Here is a 22848-nt window from a genome sequence, read left to right on the forward strand (position 1 = left end):
CATCCTCCTCTAGAAAAGTTGCACAATCAAACTTTTACAAAACAATACTTTTTTTCTTCCATCTCAAATGTCAGTTCTTGGCATTATATTTGCACGTTCTGTTGCTTCACCATCCGATCTATTTTTGTAGTTTTGAGTTACCCAGCACAAACGTTTTCAAGATTTATTGTCTTTGTGATTTAGAGACTTTGGACCATCACTGGTGATTTAGAGCGGGCTTGCCCCAGACCTTATAGACGTCCCCAAAAAAAAAAAGCAAAAAACCCCAATGTGTCAACGAGCTCAAAACTAGGCCCCAAAACAACCAACAACGCACATCAGTCAAACCAAAAAGTATTTATTACAGAGCGCAGAGTGATAATAAATACACAACCGCTCAGCCAACATCCGGGTGTGGCCTTGCACCTCTCCATCTGGCTGAGGAACGCTGAAGAATGTCCAGGCTGCGGCGGTGCGCGTGTGGGCTGGTCCCGAACGCTGTAAACGCTTCACTTTGCGACGGTCCCAAATGTGAGAGGCTTTGGTAAGTTGTCACTTGAACAGTCCTGTCGCTAAACATATTCATGACATGCACACATCTCTTCCTACATAACACCAGGCAGCTGTCTATCGCTCGATGTAGCAGATGTTTCGAAAGTAGGTTGGGTTCATGTTTTTTGGGGGAAATTTGATGTTAAACTATCTGACGGGCAGAGCAGAGCGCCTTGTTTTCTAGGGGACATTTCCTGTTTTTGAAATATATCTACAGTGAGAAAATCTACAAATGTTGATTACATATTATAAACACCCACAAAAACTTTTAAATCAGTTGTTTGTTCCTTCACGTACACAAATCAGACAATACTTCCACTTTTTGACACTTTAAGATGTTGCATTTTCAGCTTTTGTTGCATGTGGCCCAGTAATTGCAGAAGATGTAACCCTGAACCACGGCAACCGGTTTACACTTGTATCGAAAACTTTACCATAGTATTATTAGCAAGCTGCCCACCAACTTCATTTGGAAAGATCTTTATTGAATTGATATGAATGAACGCAACCTAAGAGCAGTGAATTTTAAAATGTTAACGTCGTTAACGACCTTTGTGACGATTAAGTGACAAGTGGAATGGCAAAAGTGAGATTTTCCGTGGAATGTGCGAGTGCAGGAGCGACAGCGTTTTGTCCATGAATGTCTTGTGTACAGTTGTGTCTTCATTAACGTTTCTGTGAGATTCCAGTCTTTGTGATGTGCTGGACCTTTGCGGTCAGTGTGCACAGAGTCAGTGCTGGGTCAGTTGAGGGAGGGGGATCGGTCGGTGGTCCACAGCAGCTCGATGTACGGCCACTTGGTCTGTAGGCAGCGCTTCACCGGCGTGTCGTCCGTCCGAACCATGGGGTCCTCGAACCCTAGCACCACAGCGGTCCCCTCCATGTACTCCACCTGTGAGGGCAGAGCGAGTACAGTGCGTGTTCATGCACAGTTTGCATAGTTTAAGGAAACACACAAACTTCAGCAAATTCCACGGGCTTTGACAGGCTTCAACTCTATTAATGTGTTTTCCGGCCCGTCCTCTGCGGGGTCCGGGAGGGAGGCTTGGAGCAGACACTCACAAACACATACCAGCCAAGTGTGTGGGTCTGCTTTTCCCATTTGAAACTGTAGGAATGGAAATGCCATCATGACCTTATAGGCCCTCCGCATGTTTTCCGCTTGGCACCTGGAGGCGCTCAGAGCAAAACAGTCACCAAATGACTTGGAAAATATCTGTGAAATTACAATTAGACTTAAAACAAATAGTAATTTAAACATGCGCTGTACTTATAAAGTCATGATGGCAAAAAAAGTTTAGTTTAAAGCTTATTACAACTATATTAAATACTATATTATTACAAGGTTATAATGGATCATAAAAACAACACTTTTCAATGCCCCAGCAGATGCATCACTTTCAGGCAGCACAAAGAAGAACTTGATATTCCTGAGTACCAGCCATGTGACATTTCTTCATCACATTGAGCTCTCCTAATGACCTGTGCGGGGCCATTCATCACAGTGAGGCTGCTGACACTGGCCCCTGAGCTGAAATGCCGGACAAACAGGACGCTAAGCCAGGGTTTTTGGATGGATGGACGAGCTATTAGCCTTGTAATCGCTACTGTTTATTCTGGAGGAGCTTGTGTGCGTCTGTGCATGAGCGGTGGCGGGAGCAGACTGGAAATATTACGATGAAATGCACGGATAAACCAAAACAAAAAATTGAAAATCCCTGGTCCTTACCCTCTCGTTGTGGTTTGACTGTTTGAGCCCGTTGTAGTGGTAGACTGGAAACGAGTCTGGGATTCCTGAATCCTGAAACAGACGGCGGTCGGAGAGTGAAAAACGTGTGTGTTGTTGAAAGGCTTTTGAGCAGGTTATTCTTAAACAGAGATGGAGGTAAGACAAACACAGAAAGAACACGGAAAAACCAACGGGAGGTTTCTGCCCGTGACCAAAGCTTCAGGTTAAATCCTCCGTGAAATGTGAATGTACGTGACGATGTTCGTGTCTGAGGTAGAGCTCGGTGATATATACACCAATATATATACACCACTACAACAGAATGTACGATTACAGTTGGAATGCAACGGAGAAATACTGAGTGAATCATCAATAGTCTTGCAGTGACATCTTCCAGATCCGTTTAATTTCACAGTCCGGTCACTTTTTGCGCAAGTTTAACATCATCCAAGCCGTTTGCACGCTCATTTTAGGATCTCACCGTCATTATCAGGAGAAACGTCAAAATTTACCACCCTTACATGACAGAGTTTGTGTGCAGGGAGAAACCTAAACCCTGCAAATCTCCACTGTACAGCAACGTAACCGACAATGACACTGAACTTAAACACTTCCCACGCGTCGCTTTGGCTCCGAGGTGCAGAATGCTAATCGTGTGTTGTCTGAGAGCGTGGCCTGTCTAAGTTTATACGCCTTTATGTGAAACCCAAGCCCCTCGCTCCATCCCCGCGTGGCTGTGTGTGTGTCCAGTTGGCTAATGGTACTATAATTTCTTTGCGGCTCAAGGCTCGTTCCTCTGCGGCGTCCCTAAAGCCCTGATCACTTTAACACCGTTCCCCTCATCTCTATCTCTCCCTTTCGCTCTCCGTCTATGCACTGGCTCATAAAAAGGCGTCTTGCTTCTTTCTGTTTATGCTTCCAGACAAAAGATGATCATAAAACAGCCATCTCGCACACACAGATTTCACATGAGACGCCACAGGAATGCGTTTTGGCGGAAAACCCCCCCAACAACCTTTGATTTACAAAAAGAGTGCTTTGCGAAGACTCTGGAAACTGTTGTTAGTGCGTGTGTTTAACCCCAAGTGTCTGTTATAATTGTGGCGTGTGACAAACTGGGTGTCGCTTTAACACTTACCTGATCAGGGAAGAACTCCAGCAGAAATGGCCCCAGAAGAATTACACCCAAACTCTCTGGATCCAGCTTCGTCTTCACCAAATTGACGCTGAAAAGAACCAGACAGTATTTAAAACAATAAAAATGGACTGAACATAGGTCTGAGATTCAGCCTTCTGCATTTAGGCTGAATACAGTGTTAAAGTTAAGCAGACATGTTTTAATGCACAAATAAATGGAAATGTGGAGCTGTTCAGTTAATCAAAATTTAGACAGTACATAAATAAGTGTGGCAAATAATTGTGTTTTTAAATATGAATTGGATAATGATTACGTTTTTAACATAATAGAGCAACCTTAAAAGGGGCTGTTCCCATTTTTTATTTTTCTTTAAAGGAAAATCTGCTTTTCCCAGTACATATAATGTAGAAGCAGCTCTTGGGGTGAAAATAAGTCCTTTGTTTGTTGTTTGCCTATAAAACGTGCTAGCATGCTAATGTTTTATAGCTTTATTTCGACGGCAAAACTCGCTCGCTCCTATGGAAAGTTGTGAAAAGTACTTATAGACCCATTAAAACGACACGTTTTTAAGAATCCGGTACAGCACCTTTCAAGGCCCTAACAGTTCAAAGGGAAATAGCTTCCTCGTTCATGGTTCAAAATCAGGCACAGAAACTTTAACGAAATATAAAAATGCTTTGGCCTTACAGTAGAACTATCTCATCACTCAGTCTGGCACGAAAGCATGATTTGGAAAGAGTGTGTGCATGTTTTAAGAATACTGTGGTACAACTAAATATACCCCGGTCAGACATTCCTGCACGTTGGATCAGTTGTATTATTATTATTCATGTGATAAAAAAGAAATAGGCACATGAGATTGTCCTTTTAAGGTGTTGCAGAGAGCGGCCTGGTTCAAGCCAAGACCGAGAGGTGAGCGTGTGACAACCGCTCAGCTTAGTCGCTTTATCGGACGAGATCCAAGGCTTCTGAGGCATACAACGTAGAAAGTTATGCATCCTTGCGTAGAAAAGAGTGATTTAAAGTTTTGTCCTTCCTAGACGTACAGTACATGTGACTGCATATGACCTTATTAAAGAACAGAGTGGACATGAGCTGGGAAAACCACAGTTATTCCTCGTGTCGGTGCAGTCAGCTGATTAGTGAAGAAAATAAGTCTTGATGCAGCTTTTCCCACAGTTTATAAAAGACATAAATGCCTCTACTAAACTAAAAATGTCTCTAACTTTATTTCATCTGTAATTTCGTTTTTTCTTTTTGTTTATTAGTCTTTCCTTATTTCTAATGATACAAGGAAAAAGCACGGCAAACTACATTTTAATACCAATTTTAAAACTCATATTGTTTTAGACTATGGGGGGGGGCACTGTAGTCTTCTTTATCAATAGGCACCACTGGTTTATGGGAATGAAAAATGCCCTTGAAAAGATTATCATGGCCAAATTTAGTAGACACCACAGTATAATAAATCACTGATCATATGGCAAAAATTGAAAAAAGTTTGACTTGGGCAGAAATTTGTTCAAGAGTCTCACATCCAGGAGCATTAAAGGTCCCATAACATGCAAAATCAACTTTTCAGAGCTTTTAACCTTCTTACATTGCTATTTGTGCTTCATATATGTACCCAGAGTGTTTTTTTTGATTGATTCCCGCAGTGTTTAGCTATAGTACAGACTATCTCCTTTCCTCAAATCTCCAAACTGACGGGCGGTGGGGCAAGACCGCGTCATAAGGGCAAGCACGCGTCATCCTGAAGTTCTATCGTTTCTCACTCAGTCGCGCATCGCTGCGCATTGCTGCGCAGACAGCTGTGGGACTAAGTCACAGGTGGGCGGGGCACACACGCTCTGAGACTACGTCACGGGTTGGGCGGGGGAGCCAGATCGCTCTTCGCAAGGGTGGGGGCAAATATCAAACCAAGCCGTTTGCATTTCTGGGTTGGTGAGGGGGTCCAAGGTATGGGTGATATTTCTTAACTATTAGGTTTTAAGGGTGTTGCACAACCCTTATTATTATCAATTATACACTTAGGATAGACTACGAAACGTGAAAAAAAGTATGTTATGGCACCTTTAACACTTGAAATCATTTGAAGCCACAATGGAGGAGGGACATTTTGTTGTGTGCATATCTTTTTTATATAGATTAAAGAACTCCACTTCACACGTTTCTTTAGATTATGAATGCTCTTGCAGCCAAACTCGACCACACACAAACACTCTTCTGACCTGTACCGTCTCATTCAGTGGATCGTGTTTTGCGTGGTGGTAACTGTTTTTTTTCTTCTCACGCTGAAAGCGGTTAAGTTTGTGTTGCGTGTGGTGTTGTATAAATCTGTTGGCGGTGGGATTGTCCTCCTCTGTTGTGATGTATTGGCCATCTGGGGTCCGCAGACTGGATCAGCAGCACTCGGAGGCTTCAGCGTTCCTCCAATGGGAAAGTGCTCCTGTGTGAAGTGGCACTTTAAAGAGATTTCCTCCCTCTGCCGTGCTTTCTTCCTGCTGTTAATGATCTCGCCCTAAGCCCGTGTTTTAGACTCGCTTTCTCGGTTTTTAGTTTCTTCCTGGGCTTTAATAGCGGTCTTACTTTATAGCAGTGAAATACGAGCAAGGGGCTGGTGACCTGGCCTGGCCGTGACTAAGGAGTTAGAACTTGAAACGTGCTACAGGTGCCACACACACAAACCTACACACACACACAAACCTACACACACCCCCCCCCCCCCACACACACACCTACACACACATGTACATAAGAGTGGGCGATATCTTAAATGAATAATCAGATGATATTTTGTTAATCCATCAGAAAGGTGCCTGTTATTGCTTTGGTTAAGTTAATGAACATGTGAATGGATTGTAAAATGAACAATATATTTTTGAAGCTTTTTTGGTAATTATTGTTTTTCTTTTTGAACAAAGCAACTTCTAAATGATAAACTATGTATGTATTTATTTATCTCATGGACACAAGCAGTCAACAGGTCAAGGGTCCCTCCTCACTATTAGAGTAATAAAACACCTACAATTGAACAAATGCCAGATAGAGATGTTTAAAGAAGACATATTATGCTTTTTTGGGTATTCAGTATGACACTATAACATGTAGCTCATTATTTTACATTATGTTCACTGTAAATGAGCAATATCAATCTAAAACCGCTTAATACTAGAAACACAACTGAGCCTGCATCTTCAGAGTGAAGTTTTAAGCAGCAGTTTTTTCATTTACTTGTTTGTACTTTGGACAAAGTGCTACGTGGCGTATCGGAGCCTTACATGTTATTTTTTAATAAAGTACAGAGCAGTGGGTGGAGATATTCTCTGAGCACTCAAGCCTCAAATGCAGGACAACACATTCACTCAAACATGTTTCAAAATACAGTCTGAGTAAGATAATGACAAGGAAACACTGTTGTAACTAAAGTTGTAGCAGATATATAATGGGAATATAATCGTGATAAACAATAAGCAAATCGATACAGAGGAATATTGTGAAACTTTTAAACAACATAATTTAATTACCAATTGGCAAGTTATGAACTTATTAACCTGCTGACTGCTGGATTAAGTCATAATCTGTGACTTATTCATAGGACAATTGTATTCTGATGATGATGTATTCTGTTTTGTGAACATGAAATTCCAATGCATTTTGTTTTTCTACATAAGCAAAACTGAATTTTTATCATTGATTTGAAGGACACAGGACATGTGTGGTGTCAAGGACCCTGTAACGGGATATGCATTGTATCGTGAGGCACCAGGCAATACCCCGCCCGAGTTAAAAGCTAAGAAAAAGTTTATTTACATGATCTCCATGGAGACGAGCAGGTTGTATTTCAAGATTCTTATATTGTCCCATAGCCCATGCCCAAAAGTGTTTACGAAAAAGAAAACTTACTACTCTGGCTCGGACACCAGGTCGAGAGCTTTCATCACGTCCTCCAGCAGAGACTCAGGGATGAAACCGTTATCTGGAAAAGGCACACAACATAAACCACGGCCTTCACCCACATCCACACAACATCTGGGTGATTTACTGCGTCATGTCCTGGGACTGCGCTCATCTGGACTTTACACTAGCGTATGCACCTTGTCCCGTCTCTTCTGACCTACTTTCCCTCAACATGATGATCACTTTACCTGAACAAAAAGAGGCATAAAACACCCAAATGTGTGGAGTGCAAACAGGACCATGTGTGTGACGAGCACATAGTGTTTCACTTTCATGTGCACTCATGATGCACCAGGCCAAACCTCCAACAGGTAAATATGAACGCACACAATCAATTCCTCGTCAAATTTCTGGATTCAAAATAAGTTAAATAAATAAAATCTACAGCAGACAAGTGAGAGCCATCTTGAGGCTTGATACTTTCATGGATGTATAATAATCTGAAGAACAGGTTATACCCAAAAAATTTTACACTTCCCATTGTTCCTGAATCTGATCTCTCAAAGTGCTTTTTTTTTGTTATTTAGCAATAACCTATCACATCGCAATTTTGAACTAAAATGACCTGATCAGTGAAATGGGCTCATTGACCTGAATGAAAGTTAAAAACTGAAGAAGTGAATCTATGATTCTAGTGCGTCCTTTGAGAACGAGCAGAGACAAGTCTGAATGTACACGGCTGTGAGCGTCGATAGCAGGAGCACTCAAAATGTAGAACAATTCAAGATTACTCATGCATGAATCAATCAATCAATCAAAACACAACCTCAAGTGAGTGAACGAGGGAAAACCATTAAAACAGAAGGGCTACTGCAACTAGCAATTATTTTTGTCGTCAGCGATTATCTTTGTGATTAGTCTTTATTGTAAAAAGGCCTTTTCATTTGTGCTTTAGAATCTGTGAAGTACAAATAACGGTCATGATTATGAAAATACTTCTTATAGAGTCATGATCATTGTCCTCATTATAAAAGTGGATTATGCAAGATTTAAATACGACCCATTTGTAGTCATTGCCCTTTCTGCGGCAACAAACCCATTACTATGACTACAAGTACGCAATAAGTCAAGGTGGTTAAGTGTAACGCGTGAATTAAACTCTCAACCCTCTGGTAAACTGGCAAACATCTTAATCTACTCCTTCAAGACTTTGGGAAAACCCTGAATTAATTAAAAACGTGCGGTCAGGTTTCACGCTATCAAATAACCCGCTTCAGATCCGCTGTTACGAGTGACCAAGGCGGCAGAGATGGGAAAACGGTGCAGACAAAACAGTGACGATGAGCAGATATTAAAGACATGTGGAAGAAGGAGTGGGAGTGAGAGAGGATCCACTTCTGAGCGTCTGGCGCCCTGAATCCACAACACTGCGACGAGCGCCGGGTTCATGTGTGACGTGGCCAGATTTATAGTGCTTTTAGACAACACGGCTCAAGCGTACTCCACTGTGTCGATACACGCTCCGGGAACATGCGTACAATAAACAGCAGACGCTTGTGAGGAGGAGGGCCATATGGTTCGGAACAGATTCGCAACATATTGACGCGCACATTTTTATGGTTGTAGTAACTTATTGTGGACGGTTGGACAACACTAACAGCTGGACATTGCTGGGGCAGATCGCAATGTAAACAAATATGCATTCTCGAAGTCGTAGAGTGAATAATGTTGTTTGCAGGGACAAACTGGGTCCAAGTATCATCCAAGTCCAACGAACTGCTCATAAACTCTCGAGGTCACGGTTCCAGAGCAGCTAATCTGGGTTAATTCAATATATGTTCACTTCAGGTCAAGCATGTGCCTCGTGAATACAAAAACTAATAAAACAAAGACTAAAAAGACGAGGAAGGAAGAATGTTAATTTAACAAGACATTTATATGTTTTAATAAAGTCTAACCTCATCATAACCCACAATGAGACATAATGTGAAATGTAGTTTGAGCGGAGAGATGGTGCATGAGAATCACATTATTAAATTAAGACGAGTTAAGTGGCTGAGATCTTCCTCCAGTGGAAAGAAAATACCTGGGAAGGAGTTTACAGGCCCTTTAAAGAATATTTGGTAAAAGCTTTTGAAGTGAAATGAAATATAATCAAAGACAAACAGGTATATACTAAAATTGATATCTTATATAGGGATGCTTCGATTATTCATTTAGTCAATACAGTGATTATTCAGGTCACAATAATCGTAAGAGCTACAAAAATTATAATCATGACCATTTTAGAACAACACTCCAAAAAGTATTTTTCACTATAAAACTTTAATTCATCATTCTGAAACTTTGATTTCATGACATCGTTTATATACTCGTGGAATCGTGATCGATCTAGTTTCAGTGGACAGAGCCATTATTTTAAGTGTTATAGTAAAAATCTGTCCACGGGAGGCTTCAAGGGCAGTTGAACACAATTATACAATGTGAATGAAAGAAAACTTAGGTGTTCACTGTTGATCATGAAGTCAAGAATGGTGAATTATCAATAAATTGTGATAGTTTTTCTCCTGATAACTGTTGCAAAATTGTAAAATTGTACTGGTGTGACATAATCTCGTGAAAACTTGGCAGACTGTAGGAGAAACTCAATCGCGTCTCGATTTCCATTTCCAACTAACTGTTATATCATGAGTATATTTAAACTGGAACCAAAAAAAAAAACAAGACCTACATAAACATCTTTGACCCTCCCTTTAGCCCTTCTGCTGTCATTGTGTTTCGTGCACTTCCTGTTCAACTTTACTCCGGTCACCTTGAAGTGACAAGAAAAAGTTAGGGGAAAAAAAACAATAAGAAGAAAGAGCAGAAAAAGCGGGACGGTTGATTCAGCTGTCTATGGATCTGATCTCACAAGCAAAACAACAACGGTCGAGGAGAAAGAACCGTAACAGAGCTCGGTTCCTCTGATGGAGTGAAAAGAAACATTTACAGATTTTAGCTGGAGAAATATTTGTATTAATTATACCACATCTGTGCAGCATGCTCGGTATGGCTGCCCCATTAATAGACAAATAAACCACCAAAATTGCCTATAAAAACGTGAATAAAATGAGTAATGATCACATGTTTGCCATACGGTGAATACAGTACATGAAACACTTATTACCTTCAGGGTCGAACGACTGGAAAACCCTCCGCGCTTGTTCTGAAGGAGACTCGGGCCCCACCAGGGACATCTCCTGCAGACAAAAAGACATTGCCGGTTCTTTATCGCGTCGGATGCAGCGCGAGTGGCCATTGCAATCAGCACAATCCTTAGTGTTATTAACTGATCTCTTGATAAACTTGACGGTATGTTTTCATTCAAAACACGCAATCAGGAAATCGAGTCTGGCCGCAATTCACGACCGGCCGTACAGTGTTTGCGGGGGGAATTTTTAGCAAGAGCGATGATGGCATGTGTACATAAATCATGGTGATGCCTTCTGATGCGGTTTGATTACGCAGTACAAGACCGAGCGTTCTATAAAGAGACCGCTGGAAATGAAACGCGACAGGAAGAACTCCCAAAGCGCTGCGTTTATACAAGTTTATTTGATCACTCTGCAGATTCTAATAAAAGTCCGGGCAACGCAATTTAAATAAAGCTGCATGCCAAAAAGGTGTGCGTAGTGTAAAATATGAATTGATACAGAAGGAATAATACAAATGCTAATCCACTGCAATAAATCCCATTACCAAGGTGCAATCATAAACTCAGATGGATGGATGGAAGCGCAGATGAAATATTTTGCAGAAAGATATTTTTTTTTTTAAAGGAAAGAAAAGTGGGGTCATTTAACAGCTGGGGGAGCATTATTGAAGTAAGCAGGCAAATGAGGCAAAAGGAGCCTAAGTGATTTGTCAGAAGACATTCTAACTTACCATCCAAAACACCTCCGTCTTATCTGGGCTGATTGGTGGTTTTCAGAGGCTAAAATGTCATACGGCCGGATGGAGGGGCAAGAGCCTGGTTTTCCTATTGATTATATTGCAATGTGTCATGGAATAACCAAAAGGTACAATCCATTCACAACCGTTTTCCCTGATCAGAGCTTATAACTTGCAAGTGCATTTAGTTGCCCCTCATCTGTGTTGAATATTATTAGTCTAGATGTGGTGAATTTTGTGAATTACTTTTAAATATTGCATACAATTCAACAAGAGATCAGGTTTTCATTATTCTACCCAATTTTGGCACGTTTGTAAAGAGTTTAGACAACAGGCCTGCATGATTTAACAGATTTTGATTGAGATTAAGTCATTTGTTATTGTCAGTGATCAAGTTGGGCGTTTTTAATTGAGAGGTGAACAGATAATAAACACTTATTTGGGAGCGGAGATCATTTGTGCAGTTGTTGATTTAGCAATGTTTAAAAGTATGTATCGTTTGTGTTCAGGAAATTCTATGCAAATTGAAAGCCATTTGATTTTGTTTCAATAAGACAAAAAATAAATCGAACCGAAGAATGCAACCGATAAGAATATTGTGATTTGCTCTTTCGTGTCATATCACTCAGACCTACTTGCCAATATGGAATATAAAAAAACTGTCTGGCGCCTCGTGGTTATGCAGAATTGGAAGATATTAAACCATCAGTAGGTATATTTATCCAACGTAATCAAGACACTACTAACAACGCAGGGTTTCGTGTCCTGCCCGATCGTTGTCTAGCTAATAAAAAAGTTCAAACTGGTCTTCCATAAAAGTGCGGGAGGAGATTGTGTATTTATGACAACCGAGTACTGGACAAACACGGCATGTTTTTGGAGTCGGTGAGGCCTGCTCATCTCCTTTAGCTGGCCGTTATTAAAGCGTGAGCCTCCAGATCCACACGGGCTGCTTGGGTTTCATGCTTATTACTGTACTGGGGGCTAACTATGAGAGTAAGACCGAGATGACTCCCAGCTGCAGCCTCTTTATGCGCAAAGAAAAACAGAGGCGAAAGAACGCATTCACGCTGCATCATTGGATACATTAATACTACACATCCATAAATTTGCGGGAAAATGTATGGATGTGTAGTGTTTGACAGGGCGATGTTGCGCTTATGGGGTGGACGGGGGTCACTGCATTGTCTCAGGAGGAGTCAAGTGTTTAAAGTGTCTCATAGGAGTCACAACGTTGACGAATGACACCGTAAGTGAGATTTAACATAAGCAACGCAACTTTGAAAAACGAGCCGTCTTCAAGTCGAGCGGAGACGATGTGTTTCTCTTTCGCCGACGGAGAGGTTAATTGATCTTGGGCTGTCAGATATAGTTTGCGTATATGGGTTCAAATTCCTGAGGAGCGCGTCAAGCAGCACCACCCGCAGTTTACTATGTGCAAAATGAGCTTGTTCTGCGTAAATCACCTGGTTCCAGGATGTCAACAAAGCGGCAGACTGGTAAGTGGTCCTCGGCAGACACGCGGGAACAAAACATATGATTAGCCACGGCCTAATACAGGGCTAATGAGCACAGAGAGAAGAATAGTGAGTCATAGAAGATACAGATTTTGTCATGATGGCGGCAGGTCGTTGGTGGGTGTGATGACAAGTCTGCCCCGGCTGCCTTTGATCTGCGTTTTATTAGAGGCCTGAGGAAGATGCAGCAGAGTTGAAAAACATGTCGGGGGGGCTAGTGCGCTCCACACGGGAGATATGACTGTCCACTCTCTAAAGTGCACTGTTTGGTGATTGAGTCAAGAACAGTTTTTGTTTTTTTTGCATTGACTAGTGTGAGGCTAAGTGATAAAGATTTTCTAAAAGCTTAGGTAACCATTTCTACTTTAACATGTTTCAAGAAAATGTAGTAAGTTGAAAGAAGATTAAAACAATATTTATCACAGGAAGGATGGAAGATACCAAAAAATGTACACCACAATTTTCTAGAGCTTAGTTCATGATGCTTAAAGAGGTAACCACGACTATCTGCTTATTTTGGAGAGTTCACACTTCACTGTGATTGGTTGAATCCATCTGTATTCAGTCAGAATGAATGACAGAAGCTGACCAATAGGAGCAGTGGCTGAGTAAAGTATCTGAGCAATGAGCATAGAACTGGATTAAACAGAAACGCAAAGACATGGCTACAGAGCAACATTATTTGTATATGTGGACTCGAATTTGAAATCCAGTTTATTTATACATTTGTTGGGAAGATGTCAAAGCCAGTCATCTGCAACTATTTCCTTTTGGTTCTGAATATACTATACAGTAGAAACAGATGCTTTCCATTTACAAGTGTTACTGTACCAATCACTAAATATCTGGCTTTATCTGCTGCACTAACCAATGGTCAACCGCTCATGTTCCACACGTAGGACCAATATTCAGTTTGAGAAGCTGAAAGATTGTACTTCTGCCATGTTTTTATTTCTTTAGAGCACGTTCCAATCTCTGGAGTCCAAGCTTTGTGTACACATCATGGGCCCCTCACAGTGCAACAGCATGGCCACACAGCAGAACAAAAGCACTCCAAGAAAATAAACAAATGCGTAATCTTGAATTCTATCATTTTGAAAAATATTGGAGTAGCCGACAATTTCAAGTGCTACAGTTTCAAAAAACAAGCAGTTTTCCTGTTGCAAAACTATTCTTGCCTCACACAGAACCTCATCAAGTATCCCGACTTAGCATTTTCCCATCATTATTGTAGTGTAAGAACAACAATGTCCTTTTCCTGCTCTACAGATTTCTTCAGCTTCTTCCTTTGAACCTTCTATAAATGCTTTCTTTATTTTTGGAGTACTTCCCCTGCTCCTTCTCTCGACTTTATCGTCAATACTGGCTTCTCCATTCATTCTTTCATCTTTTGGTTCGGTCCCCACATTAGCAAAGAAAAGCTACAGGACAGATAGACATGCTTTACTAGAGTTACCCTTTCTGGTTCTTCCAAAAGGACTATTGTCTGAGCTGAGAGCCTCTGAGTGGCCATAGAGTGCGTCTGCGGAGATCAGTTTCCGGGGCGACAAAGCAGAGGTCTCGGGCCTGTGTGTCCTGTCTTGTACCTACAGAGTAATGACATCCCTTGAACATAACAACTCAAATGTTATTTAAGATTATACTGTAGAAAAAAACAGATTCAAGTTTCCAAAAAAGGTTTAAAAATATTAATAATGGGCAGTTTAAAGTGACACGTTGCAACTTTCTGGAGGTGGAAAGTCACCTGCATGATTTCTGTGGAAATAGAAAGTTTAAACCCTACTTCGGAACATTCTTCATGGAGATGGAAGCGTTTTATGTCATATTATTGGGGAATATTGCATCTAAAAGAACAACATTTTCATGAAAACAAGCAGGAAGAGGCTCTTCCAGGCCATACAAGAGTACATTGTGGAGATGTGGAGCAAGCCTGCTCACAATAAGGATGTATGTATTTTTTATTTTTTGTGCAATACAACTTGTTGGCTAAAAAGTTATATTAACAAATGTTTTAGCTTCATAACTGCTTAACTTTTCAATGTGCCAGCAGATGCAGTACTTACTACTTGCCTGGAATATTCTACTGTATGGCATTAAACTTATCCATCTTGCATTTGTTTTAATTAAAGGCGTTTTTATTGCTCTAAAATACCTTGAAATAACTGGCTCGCCTCAATCAGTTGCTTTTCCTGATGGTGTCACCTGCTTGTCCATGAAGATATAACATTAATGCCATAGTGTGAACCATTACAGGCAAAGCAATAACATCTTCATGGCGATAAGCAGGTGGTGGAACTTGCATCAGAAATGTTATTTAGTGCAGTGCGCAAATGAAACAAATCACAGCTCCAGTTCAGAAATACAATGTTATAACATGAGTCAAAGTCAGTGTTTAGATGATTGCACCTGGAAAGGATCAACTCACAAGTGCAAGTTTGTACGTTTGTTTGTTTGGTTCACCTCAAGTAGCCTACGTCTTTTATGACAACATGGAACAATAGCTGAACTTGTATCAGTAATATGCTTTATCCATTGTAGCTGATATGTCCCAGGGATGACTTACAACAAAGTAGTGATTGATGAGACTGTCACAGATCAGAAAAGGTAGTGTCTCTACAGAAAGGGAGACATGACACCAGAGGATACTTGTACAGTGTGCTAATGGGGGAACAGCACACTGGGGACCCACCACAACAATGTAGAACGCTCACAGGAACATGGACTGGTTTTCACAAGATTACAATGCTCTTTAGTCCAACCTGTCAAAAATTATTAATGACTTGATGTACAGCGCTTTGTAATATTGTGTGGGTAAGCGGCATGCACACTTTGATTGTGAGATCATTTTTGTAAGCGCGGAACTGATTCTGGACCTTATTTAAGTTATTCACATCAAGTTGAGTTTTCCACTGCGAGCATGTTCAAATTAGCTCCCACTTGCACGAATGCCTCATTTAGTCCATTATTATATCGTGCAAACTCCCTTCAGCAAGACCAGTTACTAAGATAAATGATATTGTTAGCTTTGGCACTTTCTGACATCTGGGCCGTTTAGTTTACAAGAATATTGTTCTGTTATCTCAAAAGTTATTTTCTGCTAAATTGCTGCAACAGTAATTATGTGGCATGTGTAAAAAAGGTCCAAATAAGCAGTAATAAGCAGACAAAAGAGTGCATTAAGTAACATTATATTGCCTTTTTGTCATTTGTTATATATAGCAGTCTAAACTTTTTCATTGCTCAAACAGAATTGCAAATTATTATTATTGTAATATGTTTTTTTTCCTCCTATGTATTATAATAAAAAATATGTTTACAGATGGCAATAAATACAATTTTAAGCAGATTAAGGTAAAATGGTGACCGAGAACCTTCTGATAGAATATAAACAAACTGGTAATGATCAAAATAAGCCATTTCAATCAAAATTGTGGCATGTTGGCAAGTCCAGTGCATAAAATTATTATGATTAACAAAAATTGCATTAGTTGCTGATGATATCCATTATCAACAAGTCCCAATTAATCTAATTAGCCATTTCAGCCCAATCATACAGTAACTTTAATGATGAGTTAAAGTTCACAATCAGCCAGCTGGTACAACTGCATTTCTGAATTTTTTTAATTAACCTAACTGGAGCCAAGAGTGCTTGAAAGTGTCTGCTGCAGCAGACATTGAAGGACATTTGTAAGTGTCCAGACAAGAGTGGGCGTCTTCATGGGCTGGGTGTGCCACAGGTGCTCTTCTCACAAAATGGCCCACACGACTACAACAGACATTTGAACAAAGACTCACACAAAATCCCCTGAGTGTTTGCCATGCATCCTGCTAACCTCATCACTCAGCGAGGCTATAGAAGGAGGAGGCCCTGAGATTCTTTTTCAGACTGGCCACTACACTCACTAATGCATCCTTCATTTCCTCAGCCCCCTTTATACTCCCATAGGGGGGCTACTATAAAGCAGTGAATGGGGTACCACTGGAAACGTCTGACTTGGGCAAAATGGAAACATGATTCCGTTTTTACACCTCATGTTTGACCAAAATCAACTTTCATCCAATACCTACCCTTTTCTCTGGCATCTCAGAAACTTAGAATTCATTGCAGGTTTGACTAAAGAACATTTTAAGGCTAAAAAGGCTACGCAGGAACAAATTAATATAACAGGTACAAGATACTTGTTTGAAAGTGTTGATCCTGAAAAGGAATTACAGAGTGGTCTTGATATGACTGTACTATAAAACATTATGGTAAAGAAGATAACATTTTGTGTAGAAAATTACATTCTACTGTCCAAAAAGAAAAGTAAAACAACAACAACAAAACAAACATTATCATATCATAAAGATTGGTATCGAGCCTTTTTCTTAGCATCTACATTTTACATGCCATTGCCACACTTTAATATACACATTATCACAGCCGTGTGTGTTTGGGGGCAGTCGGAGAAAGTGAAACGGCCTTGGTGTTGGTAGATTAGATAAAAACACTAATAATATTACGGTGATGGTCTAAAAGCAGTGGTCACACACACTGCCATTGTGGGGACTCGGGGGAACACACACCCGTCCCCAGAGATGCACACATCAGAGGACGGGATCAGGTTTGCCGCTTTTGTGGCTCGATATCAGGCCTAAAAGCTGCATAACCAGGTAATGTGTATTTTTGTGTTGGGAAAAAAAAAAGTGTGCTTCAAAATAGCTGCTCCTCTCAAGGACAAGAGGTGGCTCTGAATGAAGCCTGTGAGCAGATGTCATTGTGTTACACCGCCGTTTCAAAGTGGTGGAGGCCATTAGTGCCTATGGTGTGGAGCCTGTGCGTGGCTAAATGTGTGGATGTGTGTAGCGCAGACACTTCCCACTCTCCAGCAGCACAAATGGATCCAGATGGGAACTATGGACTCACATTCCCTACAGGAAGTCATCCACCTGAAGACACACATACAAAGCTAATACTAATCAGGATTAGGTTCCCTGCACTGAGGAATGCACTTGTAAGAGTTTAACTATGTATCTGTGTATATGTGAACATGTCACCGGTGCCGGGGGAGGGTCATCAGCGCACATGACGACGCTCATCAGAGGGCCAACATATGATCCACGCGCCTTGCACACAGTTAGGCGTGTAACAGAGCTTTAATCAATGGAGTATTAAGGGCATTGCTTTATAATGAAGATGATTGCTGGGGATTTTTTGGCCTCTTCAGTGCCATTTTTGCAACAGCAGGAGAATTGATTTCCTCTCACTATACCAACTGAAGATTAAATTACAGTAAACTTCTGTGATGATAAACAGGCTTGTTTGAATGCACCGACTGACACAAGCGCAGCCATCTGATGACTCATACTTCAAAGTGTCTCCTGGAGTAGAGTTGACCTCATGGTATTCTAACTCAGGGTTGTCCCATATGTTTCTGTGTGCGTAATTGCATTTGCATGTTGCTGAATGAAGATATAGGTATTTTCCAAGAACCGAGACATTATTTTGTGACCACAAAAATGTATTTGATGACAATACTAACCCGAAAACATCCAGGGTCAGGCTGATTTGACCCTGTTAAGTTGGTCCCGCATTTATTACGTATATAACATTACATAACAAACTGCAGGTGCAAGAAAAAAAGTCAGCAAACTGGATGCTAGGGTTACGGATGTTTTGCCTTGATTTTCTGTTAAAGAAATCTCTACTTCTTGTGCCGTTTCTTGGTCTGAGATTTGTTTGTGAATGGAAAAAAATTAAGTACCCATATTGTTGAAATTAAGATACAATAAGAACCATTGACAAGTGGCCATACAATCTTGTCAAAGCCCGATATCATCAGATCTCAGAGGCTAAGCAGGGATTGGCCTGGTGAGTACTTGGATGAAAGACTGCTGGGATACCAGGTGCAACAGGGGTGCAGTAAAGCATACCATCGTTGTGTCCTTGGGCAAGACACTTCACCCAGGGTGCATTGTGCCCAAGTATGCTGGTGGTAATGAGTGTTTGAGGAAGTGAATGCGGGATAACGGATGGAAAAAAGCCCATGGCAACAATCCAGCGTGTTTTCATGTATGTATGAAGTCGTTCTGACGGTTTACACTATAGCAAACATCAATTTCCCTTCCGCACATGCGATTACACACTCAATTCCCCCCAAAAAGCTAATATTTTCATGAGTGTGAAGTGTATGATTTCTTGCAAATACTTTCTAACGCCAGGTTTCAGACTAACCATATATGACTAACGCCGCTTGAGCCACTCCTACTTTCCCCCACACATTGATACCTGACCTGCTCCAATATATTAAATCTGTTAAGCGCATTCCATATTTTGGTTTTCCTAAGCGGCAGGGAAGTCTGGCTTATGTTTCACACAAGGTCCCAGTGTTTGAAATAAGCTTTTGGATGACTGCGCTGCACTTACCTTGGTGAAGAACACAGAGAGGTGAGTTTCACTGCCAAGAATCCAAATAGGGTATTTTGGAGATTTGAGGAATGCCCCAACCTACGATAATAAATTGGGTTTAAAGTGACTGATTGTTCGTGAAATGGAACATTTTGGAAATCAATAAGCTATATTATTAATATATAATATTTGACACACTTTTATCGCTGTATTTACAGTACAAAACAAGTGATTGCAAATGCCAGAATATGAAATGAGAATGAGTGGGAAAGCTGGAACTTTAGTTTGAGAAATCTCATTAAACTCGCACGTGAGAAGGCAAGTATTAATTTAGTATGACTTGTTTATGTTACATAGCACCAACTATAATTCTGTTACCATAAAACTATATTTCTCCAATATGCAGTGGTAATGAAGCTTTACCTTGCAGTAGCGAAGCGATTCCATGAGGGTCAGGAAGCCAACCATTGCCTGCTTGTGTATACCATGTAGTTCTGCAAACAGGAAAGGGTCTTGAAGGAATATTCACTGCATAATTATACACAAATGGTAATGATTTGTATGACTATGCAGAATGCAGAATTTATAGTATCTGGTAGAAATTATAGAGATTGAATGCCTTTAAATCAAGATTGGTAATCTAGTCTCTGTTTTGTACAACACGTAAGCATGGCGTGTAATGTAATTTTATTCTTACTCATGCCAGAACATTCCCTGTCTCCATCCCATACGTTCGAAACAGCATGGCCAGTAACAAGAAGGTTAACCAGGCTTTGGCTACGAAAATAGAAATAGAAAAAGTGCAAAGAATATAATTTCCATACTTTTATCATTACTTGTTCTAACAAACGTGTAATTAGTAAAGAACATTGCATACCTGCCATGGCCATGCACAGGGTCTATCAGAGGCTCCAACGTGTCCTGGATTTCATTCCGTATATTCTCTATTCCCTGTACCACAAAAATATAGCAAGATTTTACCACAGTTGTTACCACATACAGATCATTTCTTGCACTTACAGCCAACTTTACCTTGGTGAAAATGACAGAGTAAAGGAAAAGTAAGACTCCACAGCACCCCCTCCAGGTGTGGTAAAGAGACAGCACCTCTTCTCTGAGATCAGCTACAGACATGATAGATCGTTTACTGCTAAAACAAAACAGACTACAATTCAAAATATTTTCTTAACTACATGGAACTAATTTGACATCTATAAAATATTCCTCTCGTTGATTCCATTGTTGTGAAGCTGTCTTTATTTATTGCCACGCTACAAGTTCACTCTGAGTCAGCAGTAGTTTTTTGCTGACAGTAAGTATTCTGCGCAATGAAAGTTCAATACTCCTCTGGCAGACACAGTAGCATTCATTTGTTTGTGTGACAGACAGTATGTGTTGGAAAGCTAAAAAGATATACACTTCATTGAGAAATCAGTGCATAGTCAGCAGCTACTGATAAATGAAACTAGAGTTACATGCGCTGTCTTTCAGACAATAAAATATGACAATACAGGTAAAACTTACTGGAGCACACTGTGAAACCTTTCAAAGCCAAATTCTTCAATAGCCAAAGCAGCTTTGGGTGAGAAAACAGACAGTTTAGAATCGCTGACAGTGACAAACACAGTGGAATTTGAATATGGCACATGTAAGACTCACAGGGCTGTTGCTCTTGGGCTGGCTGGCTGCTCTCAGGCTCTGGTACATTCTGAGAGTTTGGCTGGGGTTGTTTTTGTGCGTTTGTGTGTGTGCTGCTCGTATGTGGGCTCTGTCCCTTGGCCCATGTCACTAAGCAGTAGCCTGTGGAGGGACTAGAGCAGGCAGATTCCAAAATCTCTGTTAAAGTTGAACACAGTGCAGTTTTCTGTTCCTCCTCTATACAAAGTGAAAAAAAAAATCAATATGGTTTTGTCAGGATTGTGATTAGTATTTTGGAAGCTTTTATTATATAGCTATTATTTACCAGACATCTGTCTCCAATTGGGACTTTCATTGTTGAATAGATTGTTCTTTAGGAGGAATGCCTGTGAAAAAAATACACATATATTGTTTACAAATAGCTTTTGTTCAAAGTTAAATTATGTGTAGTGGTAGATAAACAATATAAACTCAAACCTGAACAGGTGCAATGACAGCACATGGACCTCCTTCAAACTGCTCCAGTGCTGTGGGCTCATGTTCACTGAAAACAAATCCTGAGGCAATAAAAAAAAAAAAAAAAAAAGACATTTTAGAATCAAGTAAAACAGACAACAAATGCAATACATTGTTTAATCATTCATCCAGTTAGCCTCTTGAGATAAAATTATCTGAGCCATGTCTGCTAGATGAAAAGAAGATTTCATCTCAGCTGCCATAAAAACAGGGACAAAATATGCCCCTTTGTTGTGCTGTTTGCCGTTAATGTTTATTCTGTTTTGAAGCAACTTCACCCAAATTGTTTGTGTGGACATTACTAAAGATTCTGACTCTGATTATCAAAAGGGACCTGTTGAATGATATTCTGCATAGCCTTACCTTGGGCCCATCTACGAAAGATGGATGCAGACACTACTCCACTGGAGGGTTTCCCCCAAACCAGATCCACCACTTCTTTATTCAACTCAGACATGGTCTTTCACCAATGAGAGGTCCGAAGATGCTTCCTTTTCAAATTGAACACTTTGTGGAGGCAGCAGAGGTCTGCTGGTGAGACCTGCAGGGGCTTCCAGAGGTGACCGACCACTTCTCTCGCGGACCGATCCTGCGGCATTGGCCACGAGCTTCAATCAGTCTGATAACAACAGGGGCAGGCAAGAAACTGGCGGCAAGGATGGACATCAAGTAGCCAGCAACTATAATAATAATTAAGACAAACACAGTTCAACAATGCGGTCAAAAAAATGCACTTTCAACCAAAACGCATAATAAATAATAAAACACATTTCAATAATGTCGTTGTTGTTTTATGGCGGTTGGCATCCAAGTGCAGCATTACCGCCAGACTTTAATCTTTCGACTTCATTTTTCCACCTTTCAATAATGATAATGATTTTGTAAACATTTGTAGCTCATATAGCTTTGAATAGTGTTTCGTTTTGTGACTTCTTCACAAATATGCGCTAGAAGAGGATCATATCATGTGCTTGGAATTCTTGCGCTTGGAACTCGTGTGCTTTGAACTGAAGAATGCAGTCTAAAGAATAGTCTAAAGTCTAAAAAGTCTGGCGGGAATATAACGCTTGGATACCAGCCGCCATAAAACGCCATAGAAGAAGAAGCCTCAGTTTATGGACTAATCTTATGAGCAACAGAATCGTTGTAAAAACGTTTGAGATTGAATAATAGAGTCCCATGCCAACACTTAGCTAGCATTAGCACAACTAGCAGCTAATGATTCATTGCTTTCTTTGATTCATTCCCTCTTATTCGTCCGCCTCCGTAAATGCTAATGCTCGTACATGCTATATGTAAGCTAGATAGACGTTGTAACAGCGCAATTACCTGAAATTAGCTCAGTTCTTCAAACCGCTATTGATCGTTCATCGGTGTTTTGTAGCAATTTCACTCTCATCAGCGTCTCTGTCATTCGTTTATTTACATCAGATTTACAAAAAACGGTGCGTAAAGCGTGACGTACTCGCCCATTGGTCAAAATCTAGAATGTTCCAGATACGTCATGGGGGTAGCACTTTTTCCTGCTACTTGATTGGTTTCTAGTTGTGTCAATCAAAAG

General features: G+C 40.5%; 1 protein-coding gene across 1 annotated transcript; it reads right to left on the reverse strand.

The window, feature by feature from the left end:
* Positions 1-321: 321 nt before the first annotated feature.
* mindy3 (MINDY lysine 48 deubiquitinase 3) lies at positions 322-22816 on the reverse strand. The gene is made up of 16 exons (XM_072460061.1): positions 22617-22816; positions 21651-21967; positions 21249-21328; positions 21097-21157; positions 20793-21008; positions 20658-20709; positions 20166-20280; positions 20011-20084; positions 19831-19910; positions 19557-19627; positions 19152-19232; positions 10465-10537; positions 7305-7377; positions 3399-3486; positions 2261-2332; positions 322-1423 (listed from the first exon to the last, which is right to left on the reverse strand). The coding sequence occupies exons 2-16, from the start codon at positions 21742-21744 to the stop codon at positions 1274-1276; spliced, it is 1380 nt and encodes a 459-aa protein (XP_072316162.1). The 5' UTR covers positions 21745-21967; positions 22617-22816; the 3' UTR covers positions 322-1273.
* Positions 22817-22848: the final 32 nt, after the last annotated feature.

Source organism: Eucyclogobius newberryi, unplaced genomic scaffold (genome assembly GCF_026437365.1).
Source record: "Eucyclogobius newberryi isolate DKJ021-1_F unplaced genomic scaffold, fEucNew1.0.hap1 SCAF_3, whole genome shotgun sequence".
Taxonomy (NCBI): domain Eukaryota; kingdom Metazoa; phylum Chordata; class Actinopteri; order Gobiiformes; family Gobiidae; genus Eucyclogobius; species Eucyclogobius newberryi.